This window comes from Oculina patagonica, chromosome 14 (genome assembly GCF_052425735.1).
Source record: "Oculina patagonica isolate OP01 chromosome 14, crgOcupat, whole genome shotgun sequence".
NCBI classification, from domain to species: Eukaryota; Metazoa; Cnidaria; class Anthozoa; order Scleractinia; family Oculinidae; genus Oculina; species Oculina patagonica.
Window position 1 is genome coordinate 19569803 of NC_135771.1, and position 13552 is coordinate 19583354.

The 13552-nt window shown below is 37.3% G+C and overlaps 1 protein-coding gene across 1 annotated transcript in view; it reads right to left on the minus strand.

Moving 5' to 3' along the window:
* The window catches only part of LOC144637836 (proteasome adapter and scaffold protein ECM29-like), a 40284-nt gene that overhangs the window by 24818 nt on the left and 1914 nt on the right, over window positions 1–13552 (minus strand). Inside the window, 17 exon segments of the mRNA XM_078496915.1 lie at window positions 1661–1726; window positions 2361–2490; window positions 3270–3350; window positions 3828–3963; window positions 4689–4792; window positions 5269–5391; window positions 5978–6044; window positions 6224–6273; window positions 6757–6921; window positions 8280–8399; window positions 9070–9157; window positions 9683–9724; window positions 10627–10724; window positions 10920–11112; window positions 11729–11878; window positions 12758–12876; window positions 13266–13292. Coding sequence (XP_078353041.1) covers window positions 1661–1726; window positions 2361–2490; window positions 3270–3350; window positions 3828–3963; window positions 4689–4792; window positions 5269–5391; window positions 5978–6044; window positions 6224–6273; window positions 6757–6921; window positions 8280–8399; window positions 9070–9157; window positions 9683–9724; window positions 10627–10724; window positions 10920–11112; window positions 11729–11878; window positions 12758–12876; window positions 13266–13292 — 1759 coding nt within the window.

Below are 13552 nucleotides of genomic sequence, written 5' to 3' on the forward strand. Positions count from 1 at the left end.
TGCTTAATCTAATAAATACGGTAATTATACAGTGGAATCCTGATTTCTCAAACCTCTAAACAAAAATAAAATTTGGTTTCAAAAAATCGGCAGTTTGAAAAATCAAGGATCAAGTTGCACTGTTCAACTTAGTGAAGCAAATCCAAGGGAAACGACTTTGGTTCAAGTTATCATGAGATCCAAGAAATCGAGGGTTTAAGAAATCCAGATTTGACTGTACAGTTGAACCTTGATTTAATGAACCTCTATATAATAACAAACATTAGTATAATTTCCAGAGGTGAATTCAATTCCGATTGGTCAAAAAGCTCGGACTATGTTGCAATATTCACCGCGCTAGGCGGTGAATATTGCATCTGAAGGTTTGGCTACTAAGCCATGCCACGTTTGCCATCCAGGCCAGTGAACATGGCGGCATTTGCTGAATGAAAATTTCTCTCATTTAAAAGAAATCACTCCAAATCCTGGATATTTGAAACTTTGGGAATTTTGCAAATTTACTACCAATGCTTTTGGACCGAAAATGTTTTCAAGAGATGGTTTTCAAGGCATTAGAATTGATCGTAAACATGGTGGTTTTGGAGATCGCAACGGCCATGTACTCAGTCAGATCGACTCAGTCAAAACATTATTTCTCTTCTCACTGGAGCTAGTAATTTCGAGAGGATTCCCACAATTGCTCAGAAGTCACCAACGATTAAACAAAGGTACCGGATATCTATCTTTTTCGTAGTGTCTGTTTTGTTCCGTTTTATTGCTAAAACTTGAGTGTAAATTATGATTTCAATCGATGAATTAAACTGGTTTACACGCATGCAAGCGAGCACTTCTGTTTGTTGCTTTCGTGTTTTCGCTTGTTATTTTGCAGTTTTTGATATTCACCTCTGAAAATTATACTAAAACAATTATTCGCCTCAGGCTCAGTGATTATTGTTGAATAATCCCCTTGACTTCGTCTCGGGGATTATTCAACAATAATCACTTCGCCTTCGGCGAATAATTGTTAAATATTCTTCACCACAGCCGAATAGTAAAATCTATGAAAAAGAAGGGGTGGTGAATGGTCCTTCAAAAAAATGCGTGTCTCACAAAATTTTAGAGACATTTCAAGGGTCTCGTCGTCTCGAATTTTTCTTTGACGCCTTTATACCAAGCCCAAAATAGGAGACATTTTTCAAAACTTTTTCCTTATTACTCTTGATCTTACGTAATAATTAGATGTTTCCCAAAATGGCAGTCAAGCAAAGCAATTATGTTGTAAAAAGATTTTATATTTATTTTCCAGGGAAGGTGAAAGACACCATATGCAACTCTTTCCCAAAAGGACAGTCAAACAAGGCCGTAGCATAATAACGTAATAAGCGACTCTTTGACTAAAACAGAAGACAAACAAGGCCGTAATAGCGTAATAACGTAATAAGCGACTCTTTAAAACTCTCAAAAGGTCTCGGGCTTGCAGAAAAGATATCAGTCGTCTCGCAAATTCTCGCAATTACCATTCAACAACCCTAAAAGAACCCTGATATAACAAAACCTTGTTGTAGTGATCATATTTTGCCAGTCCCTTGGCCCTTCATTACATGTATATTGAGGTTCCCCCATAGTTACATTTCAGGTTTCTGTCACTAGCAGCAGTGTAGCAGTGGAAGGAAATGCATACCTCCTACAGGCTGCAGTGCCTGTCTTGTAAGTTCGATGTACCTTCCCACAGCACTTGAAGAGAAGTCTAGAAACCAAAATTCAGAATGGTCACTTACGTTTTTAATGTTTCATACTATATACAGTAGAACCCCGGTAACTCGAACTCTGAACGGAAACGAAAAACAGTTTGAGTTAGTCGGGTTTCGAGTTATCGGGGTCGATTGAATATTTAATTTGCCAAGTTAATAATTGATATTTTACTGATTTTTCCACACTTCAGTATACAGTATAGTGCAAATTGAACTTATCTCGTCAAAAATTCTAACACGGCCATACGTTCTTATGATAAGAGTGGAAAATGGCTGTCAAATACGTGATCTGTTCGTTGCTCTAATCAATGAGCAACCATAGAGAGTTGCAAGAACCCGAATTCGAGTTATCGGGGTAAATTTGACCGAAATTTTGATCAAGGGAAACGAAATTTAGTTCGAATTAGCGGGGTTTTCGAGTTATCCGAGTTCTAGTTAACCGAGTAAAAATGACTAAAAAGTTAGTTCAAATCCAAGGGAAATTGAAGTTAGTTCGAGTTAGCGGGGTTGTTCAAGTTATCCGAGTTCGAGTTACCGGGGTTCTACTGTAGTTTACTGTGGTGGCAGCACAAATATATTGGATGTAGAACATATAATCATAGATTTTAAGTTGTCTGATTTTATTTGTACCTTCAGTGTTAACACCAGCTAAGAGTTTAGCCACATATTGTCCAACAGATGGAAGAATGCAGTTTTTGACTCGGTCCTCCTCAGTTACACCTGATGCATGTTCCAGACATTTTTGCAAATACAGTAATACCTAAACCAAAACAACAAACAATTACAAAATTGAACACACTTTTTATATCAGTTGCACTTGTGTAACGCATCATGATCATACATGTATGGCATTACCTTATTATAGGAAATTAACAATAAATGTTATTAACACGAATTTTTGAAATTCGTGTTAATTTTATTTATGTACTAAGGGACGGACCATTATTTTTTTTGGAGGGGGGGGGATGAAAAATATTGAAAAAAATTGTTTGCAGGGCCTGGGAAGACAAAATAAATTGTTTGCAAAAACGATATGTATAACAAAAAATAGTAATCTTAATTTCTAAAAAAAATGTTTGCAGAGGTGCATAAACTAAAAAAAAAAGTTTGCAGAGGAACATTTTTCATCCCTCCCTTCCAAGAAAATAATGGTCCGTCCCTAAACACATTTACTATAAGCATCTAACCAGAACTTTTCTTAAATTAATTTTATTACGCATAAATTTTTTTGGCAAATTATTAAAAATTAATGCTTTGTTATGTTCCTATAATAAGGTAGGCTCAACACAGGAAAATCTGTGAACCAGTCACAGAATTTCCTGAATCAGCTGACTTGCTGGATTGGAGTTGCGTCACCATCAGATCACCATTCACACATGCTGATTCGCTTCCTGATTTCTCATGTCCAACAAATTGTAGAATGTAAATTAGCCTTTTGTCTTCTCTGTGTATCTAGCTTATATTCCCAGGTCTGGTGACATCATGTATGGGCTCAAGAAAAAGTCTGTGTTCATTTGCCTGCACACGTCATCTTCTTACCTGCGAAAACACTGGTGGAGCAAAAGGCAGTGCGGTTGTCCCAGCTGTGTAACAAGATTTGCTTCTTAACCTCTCAAGACTCTGTAGTTGGATATGTAAAGATTGTCATTAGTACTAATATATGAAAATATAATACTAATATTATAATATATTAAAAAAGTCACTGACAGGCAACCCTAGTCAAAACTCAGTTTACTGTCAAACCAGATGTTCTTTTCCATGCAATTTTGTGCACAAAATCGTCAGAAAAAATGGCAGTTTGTGCAAACAACTTGCAAAATCAATAAACATTTGCTTGAGCAAGCTGTCAAAGTCTATGGTATCGACAAGTGTAAACTGAAATAATACCCCCTCTTTGCCAAAGGGGGAAAGAATAATATTTATTTCGCTATGTAATTGGTCAACTGTTTATCAACGGATTGTAAGAAGAGACAGATTGAGTTCACGTCTCCAAATTAGGAACCACACTTCAAAAATGAAAATGTATGCTTCAACTTGCAGAGTAAATTTGAATTTTATGCTAATTGGGAAGAAAAACGTATACGTGAATCTTGATACCTTCTGAGCCACAAATGACACCATATCAGGAAATGCAGGAAGTACACTTTTGCTTGTACTGTCTTCAGTTGAAGTTTGTTCAACCACCTGTGTCGCCCTCAGTCCCCTTTTTGCTTCTTCTTTAACATCATCTTTCCTACAATGAAACAATTTCCAGAACTGAATAATGCACTTAAAAATACTAGCAGTTGAAAAACACAAGAACTTGTTATACACTGCGGAAATCTTGTTGGTATTACAAATGTTCAGTTAAACATTTGTAATACCAACCCCATTTCAAACCCCCTCCCCCGCCCCTGGTTTGGTACTCAAAAACAAGGATTCTTTAGTTCTTTAAGTAAATGAAGAAGCGTTCTCAAGTTGAATACTCGGAAAAACGATTTTCCGAGTTCCCCCAACGGGAGTCGAACCCATGACCTTCCAGGATACCGGTTGGACGCTCTAACCACTGAGCTATGGGAGACTCGTGGTGAGCGAGGTCATATACTAGGTTCTATTCCAGCCATTTGTGTCTACTTGGATATACTTGGTTCTATTCCAGTAGAATCTATTCCAGCCATTTGTGTCTACTTGGATGTTCGTATGATAACACAATCCTATAATACAATCTAATCCTCCAATGATTTGTCTGCATTAGGGTCATACAGGGTGTATGCCTAATAATTTATTTGCTATGTTGAACTACTAACCATTAAACAGTTTGTTATTGATTGATTTTGGAACGATAACGTCCCTTTTGGGTTCACCTTTACCTTAGTTTGTGACAAAATATTTAAGTTTTGGTCTAAGTATTCAAATTGCACTACATTGTAAGCTTCACGATTTTCTAACAAAGGACATTTCACAAGGGCCTTAACTTACACATCAGCCACAGCCAACATACACACATAGCGGGATGAGATATGTGTTCTGGGAAACACGGCATTGGCAAACTGTACAGCAACTAGTCTTGCTTGATGTGTCTCCTTTTATAGTAAATAGATACAAGGATGTCAAATTGTTTTGTTTTATATATTTTGTTATATTTTTTCAATGTAGGCCTAGAGAAGTACTAGTTATAACAAATTATGACTGGGTAAATGTCATCAAAATTTTCACTTGTCATGTTTTCTGTATACATGAATTCTTCATTTAGTTGATTAGGGTGTAGTGTTTGATTGTGGTTTTCAGTCATAAACAGGGAAGGTATTCAACTTTTTTCTATTTTTTTTTGTGAGGTCTCAAATGAGGTCATCACATTTACCACTGTCATTGTTAAAGCTATACATTTTATGTATATTTCCTTGTTTTGTTCAAGACGGTAATGATTTTGGCACAACTCAAAGGGATCGCTACAGGGCAATAATTGGGAAGTGTGGCAATTGGGGAATAACATGAATATGTGAACAATAGCGGGCAATATCTGGGCGCTAAATGGGCACTGTGAGGGAATAACAAGTACCTGCTGCACATAGTTGAGTATAAGAGACTCTATCAGGGCTAGAATAGTTGCATCTGCTTTTCTGTATGATGGAGCCATCATGGACAGAGCTTCCTGGACTGACAGACGAGTATCAGACTCTTCCTAAAATTCATTATAAAAATTATGATTAGGGTAGTGACAGTATCTTAGAGTACCAATTAAATGTCTTATACATGTACCAAGCTTTGAGGCTCATACCGATTAGACTTCCCCTTTGGATTTTAAAACATGCCTGGCAACTACCATCACTGCCACTCCCAACCCAATCGGATAGGGAAGGGGTACTCCTGGAAATTTGGGTGGGGTGTGTGGGAAGCACTCTGAACCCCTTACCCTATATGTAGATCAAAACATGGAATTTCTCATTCTTGTCTCCATAGCCCTTTTCTTTTCTCTTAGCTGGTGGGGCCTGGGTACGAGAAACGAAGAGCTCTGAAGACACAGGATTTCCATTCCTAGATTCCCGGACTTCCGGTCTTCATGTATGCAGTCATGATGTTTCAAAAGAATGTATGAGACAGTTGTTGCTTTTTTTTTACCTCTGTTCAAGAATTCTTTGTTTTAAACAGCCAATCTTTATTTTTGCATTCTACTGGTGGCCTTTTATTTGGATAATTTTGCACCATCATAATTAAATAGCATATAGCTACAATATCAGTCTAACATTGTTAGCCAAAAAACAACCAACCTGACAGAGGGCTTGGAAGAGTCTTTGAATTAGTGCGACATCTTTGACAAATAGTTGAGGAAGTCGTCTAAAGATAAGTTGAAAAAACAAATGAGTGCATAGACCTACAGTAAAACCCGGATACCTTTGGGGAAACCCCAAAAACAACTATTGTCTAAATATTCATTGCCACATTTTTAAACTAATAGAAAGACAACAAAAATAATAATTGTTGTCAAGTTAGGCTGTGAGTCAAATTCAACTTACTTTGCCAGTTTACCAATTGCTGTATATGCCAACCGTCTCAGTTTAGGATCCTGTAAAATTAAGAAACTTTATCATCTACAAACAGTATTAAAGTGAGTCTTACACCTCTTACACAACACCAAGGCCATCTGTCAGATTCATATAATTTTATTAAAAGTTTCAATTTTCTCTACTTTCAACAGCACATTGTTGCTGTTGTTTTTTAATAGTTATTGAAAAAACCTCAATCCACACAATTTGAAATAATTACATGTAGTTAAAAGTAGGTCTACACCATACAGTTCCAAAAAAATAACCATGCCCATGGCCATCCCATGGAGGGGGGGGGAGTCTTAAAAGACAAAATTTTAAAGGAAACTATGGAGCTTAACTAGAATTTTCAGAGGGGTGGGGGGGGATTTAAACCAAAAACCTTCAGTGGGAGGGGTATGGATATTTTCTGGAGCAATACAATGCAATGATAAGAGAACTGTTCAAAGGTGACAATAAGAAAGCACAAGATCTAACGTGACCAAAATTTAATTACTACAGACCTGTTTGTCTTCATTAATCAGCTTTGTCATTCCATTGAGAAGTACAGGACCCACCATGTTAATAACTTTGTCTGAACTCCACAAGCAGATATGGTGAACGAACTGGACGGCATACACCCTCAACTTGCCATTGAGTTCCTTACCAAACAAACTGTCAAAAATAATCTGTGTGTTAAACAAAAATAAAATTAGTATTATTCCTTTTCAATCTAAAAATGTCACTGAAACATTATGCAACCCTCCAAGTTAAGACCATTTTAGTCGCCATGGCGACTAAAATTTTGGCGCTGGCGACTAAATTGGAACCAAAGTCGCCAGCCTGGCGACTAAAATTGAGAAGAGGGATTGAAAGTGTGAGCTTAATTTAGCGACTAAAATTTTTCACTGGCGACCAAACCTGAGCAGTCGGTGGCCAAATGGCCACTAAGGACAAAAATAAACTTGGAGGGTTGTTATGTAAGTAGAGGAAATACAGAAGTATCCCTTTTTTCTCTAACCCTTGATTTATTGAACCCTCTGATAACTTGAATGAAAAGTTATATCCCTTAGATTTGTAATTAATATAATCGTATCTATAACAAAATTCTCGATTTTGATTGGTTTTGCGCGCGCCTATTTGACGCGTAATCGGCGCGAGATCACGTGGGTGTCCAATTACAGGTATCCAATTTGAGCAACTTCAAATTGGATACCTGTAATTGGACACCAACGCCATTCGCGCGTCAATCACGCGCATATAAATGGGTTCTTTCTTGCTGTTTTCCCATTGTTTGTACAACCAGTTGAATTAACATTGACTTTTTCACACTAAAAATAATTTCAGACTTCCTAACCTCAAATTTTGTTACTGATGCGATTAATTAGTAATTGGACCTCGTGTCATACAATTCAGAGAGTAATCGTGCTCATAATTTCAAATCGTCCTCGCGCCCGGCCGATCAGCTATGTGTAAATATTGACACATTTAGAAAGCTCTGACTAGGAACTAAGTACAACTAAGGAACTTACATACAATGTACATTGATAAGTGATTAGAGCAGTTTTCAATTGAGTGTCGTAAAACCAAAACCAAAGTAATTACTCTGGCCAATCACAAAGGACACAGACAATCCAGTGAACCAATCAAAACTCGAAGCAAATACATGTAGCTGGCATGAAGCGCGGGAAAACGTGCGCGAGCGAGTCACGATTGGTTTTGGTTTTAGCTCTGATTGGCTGAGAAAGTGGGGCGAGATTTTTAAGCCAATCACTCAGCGTAGTAATGCAAAACCAATGCAAACGCAATTTACTTTCGACACTCAAATGAAAAACGCTCTATGCAATGACCAATCAATTAAGTCCCAATCACACCAACACAACTATCAGCCAGTGTTTTGACAGTTTATGTCAGACATATTCATTTGGAGCCTTTAGATCGGAGTATAAGTTTGAGACTGAGTACGAGTACAACCTTTGATTTTTACCTAACACAGATAATTTTATGACCAATATTAGAGTAGATATTAGTTATCCTTGACGAATACCTGAAGACAAGCAGGAAACTGATCTGCAGCTCGTCTGGATCTCAGAACGTATGGATATATTCTCTGCTTCAATCTAACACCTGCTGGGGACCTCAACTGGTCTGCTGGGATTTGTGCTGCCTGAAAGACAAAAGATAATACCATAATAAATTATTATGTTTTATTTTTATTACTTACAGCAATTAGAAATTCACCCTGTAAGTTAAGTTTGATCAAGGACAAGAGGTCCAACCTAACTTGTGAAACAACAGTGCACAGGATAGTACTCTTAGAGAGGTTATTAGGGACCTTCAAATCAGAGTACAAGGACGAGAACAACTTTTGAATTTCCATCCAGTTACGTTTCCAAGAGCCCTTGCTCTCCCTGTTGCTGACCACTTGAAAAGGAGACTATTGGTACGAGATTGGTGTGAAATGCAATAATCGGAAGCATGAGCACTAGGTTTGAAAAATTGTACTCATACTCAATCTGAGTCCTACTTGTATTCTGAACTGAAGTTCTCTAATTTCACCTCCCCCCCACCACCCTCTTACATGTACATATTTGCATCAGCTACCAAACTCCTAGCCTGTGAGAGGAGACAGCTTTTTCGGCTCAAGTTTCACCTGTCTGCTCTCACAGGCTACCCAACTCCTCCATTAAACTATGTTCTAAGTTAGTAGAGATAACAAATTGGAGTCATTGTGTTTGGTTCTTGAAAAAGACACTGTCCTTTCACAGTACAATTTCAAATTTACAGGGTCCACATGGGGGTAAAATTAATGGGGGTAAATTAAATATTTAGTCTACCTGTTGTGTAGATCCAGCAATGAAAGCAGTTCCTTGGAAGATTCCAAACATCTTATTTACAACCTTAGGATTTTCAAAGTCTGTAGAACTGCAATTTAAGTTGTCAACGATAAGCACATTATTTTTTTTACAGTAGAACCTCTACTAATACAGCCCTTCCATAAGTCCAACTACATAAGAACAAGTTTGGCACAACAATATTAGGTTATAACTTACATCAGGCTGTATACAGACTAGCATATTCTAGCAACATTCTATTCATTTTACTTGTGCTTAAAAAAACAAAATCAAAGTATGACATCTCCTAGCCCTTAAGACAAGAAAATCTGACTCAATTTATTCATTTTCAACTAGTTAAGACCACTTTAGTCACCATGGCGACTAAAATTCTGGAGCTGGCAACTAAATTGGAACTGAAGTCGCCAGCCTGGTGACCAAAATTAAGAAGAAAAATTGAAGGCGTGAGCTTAATTTTGCGACTTAAATTTTTCACTGGCAACCAAACTTGACTACTTACGAAAAAAATAAACTTGGAGGGTTGTCAGAGTGCTAATGACAAGTCTTACTATTGGCTTATTTTCTTCTCTACACACTCTCACAAGGTTACATTTACCTTGATATTCTTTTCAATTCATGATCCCCTGTATCCAGAACACTGTCAATAAACAAATGAACATGTTAGGTATTGTCAGAAGTATGAGTTCATTTTTCATTGTATAAAATTTTTTAAACCAGATTATATTTTATTTTTTCAAACCAGATTAATTTATTTTTTCATCTCAAAAAACAAGGTAAAGTACAGAAAAAATATGTAAGACTTCTCCAGTTTTTAGGACTGGAGAAGCTTCATGACTCATCAATGCTATTATTAAAGTTGGGTTTCTGTGGCATGAAGCGTCTAGCAGTACAGCTACTCCACTGCTTGGATGGGTTGGCTCGACCATTCTGGTTAACCCCTCTATCCCACCTCCTTAGCATTTTGTCATGTTTCCCCACCAGTTCTTCAGTACCCATCTACTCCTTGGTGGCCAGAGCTTGAACTGGGAGTGCTTAAAGGGACAGTGTCACGGATTTTAGCCAAACTTAGGCATCGGAAATGACCTTTAAATTTGTTTAAGTATATAAAATAACCTCTAAAAACAGTGAAGGAATATTTAAATAACACACCAAATGCAAAAGGAGGTACCGATGGCCAAAATTGTTGAAGATTGAAACGGATTGCGATATGGGTTTTTGAAATATGGTCCAGCGGATCAGTTTTCAAAGTTAATTATGTCTGCTTGTAACTTTAAATTATAACGCCCGGGAGACACATTTGGCTGCAATGAAGCTATGGTTTTGTTATTTACAATCATAGAATTAATTTCTTTGCAAACATCTAGTTTCATAGCGAAAATTTGACAAAATTAAATATCTAATATTAACTTAGCAGTGACACAGTCCCTTTAATCCAGAGTCACACCTGCTAACTTCTATCTGACTGCATGCCCCAGTATAAATTTAAAAAATACCGGTATATAAATTATATTGGAGTATTGGCATACAAATCCTTTATACCTGTGTCTGGTGTCTCCAGTGGCTGCCAGGAAATGACAAATGACATCACTAGGCTCAAATAAATCATGTGCCAAGAACTTAAGAGCTCCAAGCTTTATCTAGTAAAAAACATAAGTAAAAAGTAATGTGACCAGATTAAGAAAATAACACTCTACTCATGTGCAATATATAATAAGCAACTATGCATCTTTGTTCTCCTTGAAATACTACAACCCAGTCTAGAAAAGATTATTATAATTGTCATCTCTGAAATGATTAATCGGTTGTTTTTTGTATATTACATGTACATATACCTGTTCTAGTCTTTTTGGCTCCAATGGAGAATCACCAGTAACTCGTTTCACTGCAGCCAAACTCATTCCAGGTGGAGCTATAGAACTGGAAGCAGCAGTCGAGGATTGTTCTGATTCTGTTGTGTCTGACTCAGCAGATTGAGATGACTCAGCAGAACCAGATGTGTCCACATTAGGTTGTTGTGATGTCATGCTGAAAATAATTCACAATTTTCTTTATTATGTGACCTACATTCAAGGTCAAACCTTGACCTTAAATTTGTTTCAGATTGTGGTGAAATAAACAAGTTTTCAACAGCCAATCAGATTCAGACACCTTAATGGCCGCCTATCAGATTAGCCTCTGGGGAGAAATTGCTAAATTACAGAATATAAGGCCACTTATTTGCATGTCATTGAATAAGATTACCATTTACCGGTATCTTGTTGTACATGTACCTTGTTCTACAAAGCACTCCAACACATGTAAACATGGTGGACCAAAGTGGCCCTGAATTTTGTAGTTGCTCCATCTGTTATAGGCTTAACTGGGAGACATCTTTAGCAGATGTTTAAAGCTCACTTGGCTTATATTTTCCCAATTTTGTTTCCTGAAAAACATTTACCTAAATGTACTGCTGTTTTGTTCTGTTCTGTTTAGTTTCCAACAAGAGAAAATCTTATTCTGAATTACATGTAACAGTTATAATGAATAAAATCATAAAATTCTAAAGTATAGAGTCTGTTCTGTTTAAAAATTGGAAGAGAGACATTAATTTATAATAATTATTTTTATATTTAGAAATAAGGCTCAGTGTCAGAATTCGAACCTGTATGGCATCAACAGAACATCAAGAAGAAACTCCAACAATATCGCTGCCACCACTGGTTTGTCTTTGAATTCAAACATCTGTTGTCTTTTGTCTATGGAATCTGGAATCTTCATTTGGCCTAAAACTGGTAAAACAAGTTGAAGGAGGCTGCGAGGTAAAAAGTCATTGTATCAACCATCAATCAACCAACAACATGATCCAACTTAATAAATTATTAGTACATATTTATTATAGGAGGCACAGTGGCTCAATGGTTAGTGCGCCAGACTCCGGAACGAGCCGGGGCACTGCGTTGTGTTCTTAGGCAAGACACTTTACTCTCATAGTGCCTCTCTCCACCCCGGTGAATAAATGGGTACCGGCGAATTTACTGCTGGGGGTAACCCTGCAATGGACTAGCATCCCATCCAGGGGGGAATAGAAATACAGTATATTCCTAGCCACTTAATGCTACAGAAACGAAGATAAGCTCTAGCCTGATGAGCCACTTGGCTTGACAGCAGGCTTTACCTTCACCTACATATTGAGTGATTTACACTGTAAGTACAGAGACTCTAGTGAACTGAAGCCACCATCCAGCATCATGATGTTAATTGCAATGTGGTTGCATGGCCAACTTCCACAGAGGTCACTATACTGAAGGCTGGTTTTCACTAGTGATGGAGTCAAAGTCGTAAATATTCAAAAAATTCAAAAGAGTGCTAACAGCCTAGTGAAAATCGCAAATTGGAGTCGCAAACAGAGTCATAAGCTCAGAGGAATCAGAATTCCATTGCATTAAGCGACTGAGAGTATTGCTACTCTCCCCTGGATGGGATGCCAGTCCATCGCAGGGATTACCCCCCAGCAGTAATTTCGCTGGTACCTATTTATACACCTGGGTGGAGAGAGGCACTGTGAGAGTAAAGTGTCTTGCCAGGCCAGGACTCGAACCCGGGCCTTTCGACTGGGAGTCAAGCACGCTAACCATTAGGCCATTGCGCCTCCCACAACTATTAGTAATTGCAACAAAACAGCTTTTCTCACCAGTCTTGTTGAGGCTGTGGTTTATCTTGAATACATTTTATCAGCTGTGGTGCTAATTCCACCTGTGTTTCAAGTGGCAGTCTTGGGAAACCCATTCTTAGGTACAAGATGGCAAAGTTCTATAAAATACATGTAGAGTGTATAGAAACAAAGTTACTATTGAGAACAGTGGAGCCCCACCTTACGGCCACCCTGTTAATAAAGCCAGTGCCTCGTTTTTATGGCCACTTTATTTTGGCTGGAACAAAAGCTTGGACAGTCATTTTCAAAAACAGGCTCAGCTCAGCTGATTTTTTGCCCATAATTTGTACGTTTTTTCTTTTTTGAATACAAGGCCAAAAAAATAAACCCAATAAACATAAAGAATAATAATTATTTTATCTTAACTTACCTCAACACAATGTTTTTTGTTTTATTCTCTAAGTAATAGTATCACAGTTTACAACATGATTATTACACTGTATATTTATCAAAAATAATTTTAATTGATTTCTTAGTTTATACTTACAGTTACAAAGGAAGGAATAGAAGAATCCTAAAAAGAAAAGTAAAGAATATTCAAAAGTCAGATTTCAATCTTGTTCGAGTTCATGTAAAGCAACTTCACAAACTCCATTACCTAAATCAAATCTGTACCACACAGTTTTCAGGATTACCAGGGCTTCAAATAACAGTTGGTCATCGGACATTGGCCAACCAAAATTTGCTCATGTCCGACGAAATCCCAAGTGTGGTCGGACATAATGTCCGAACAATTTTTGAAACATAAATCATTTTACGGCAACAATGAATATG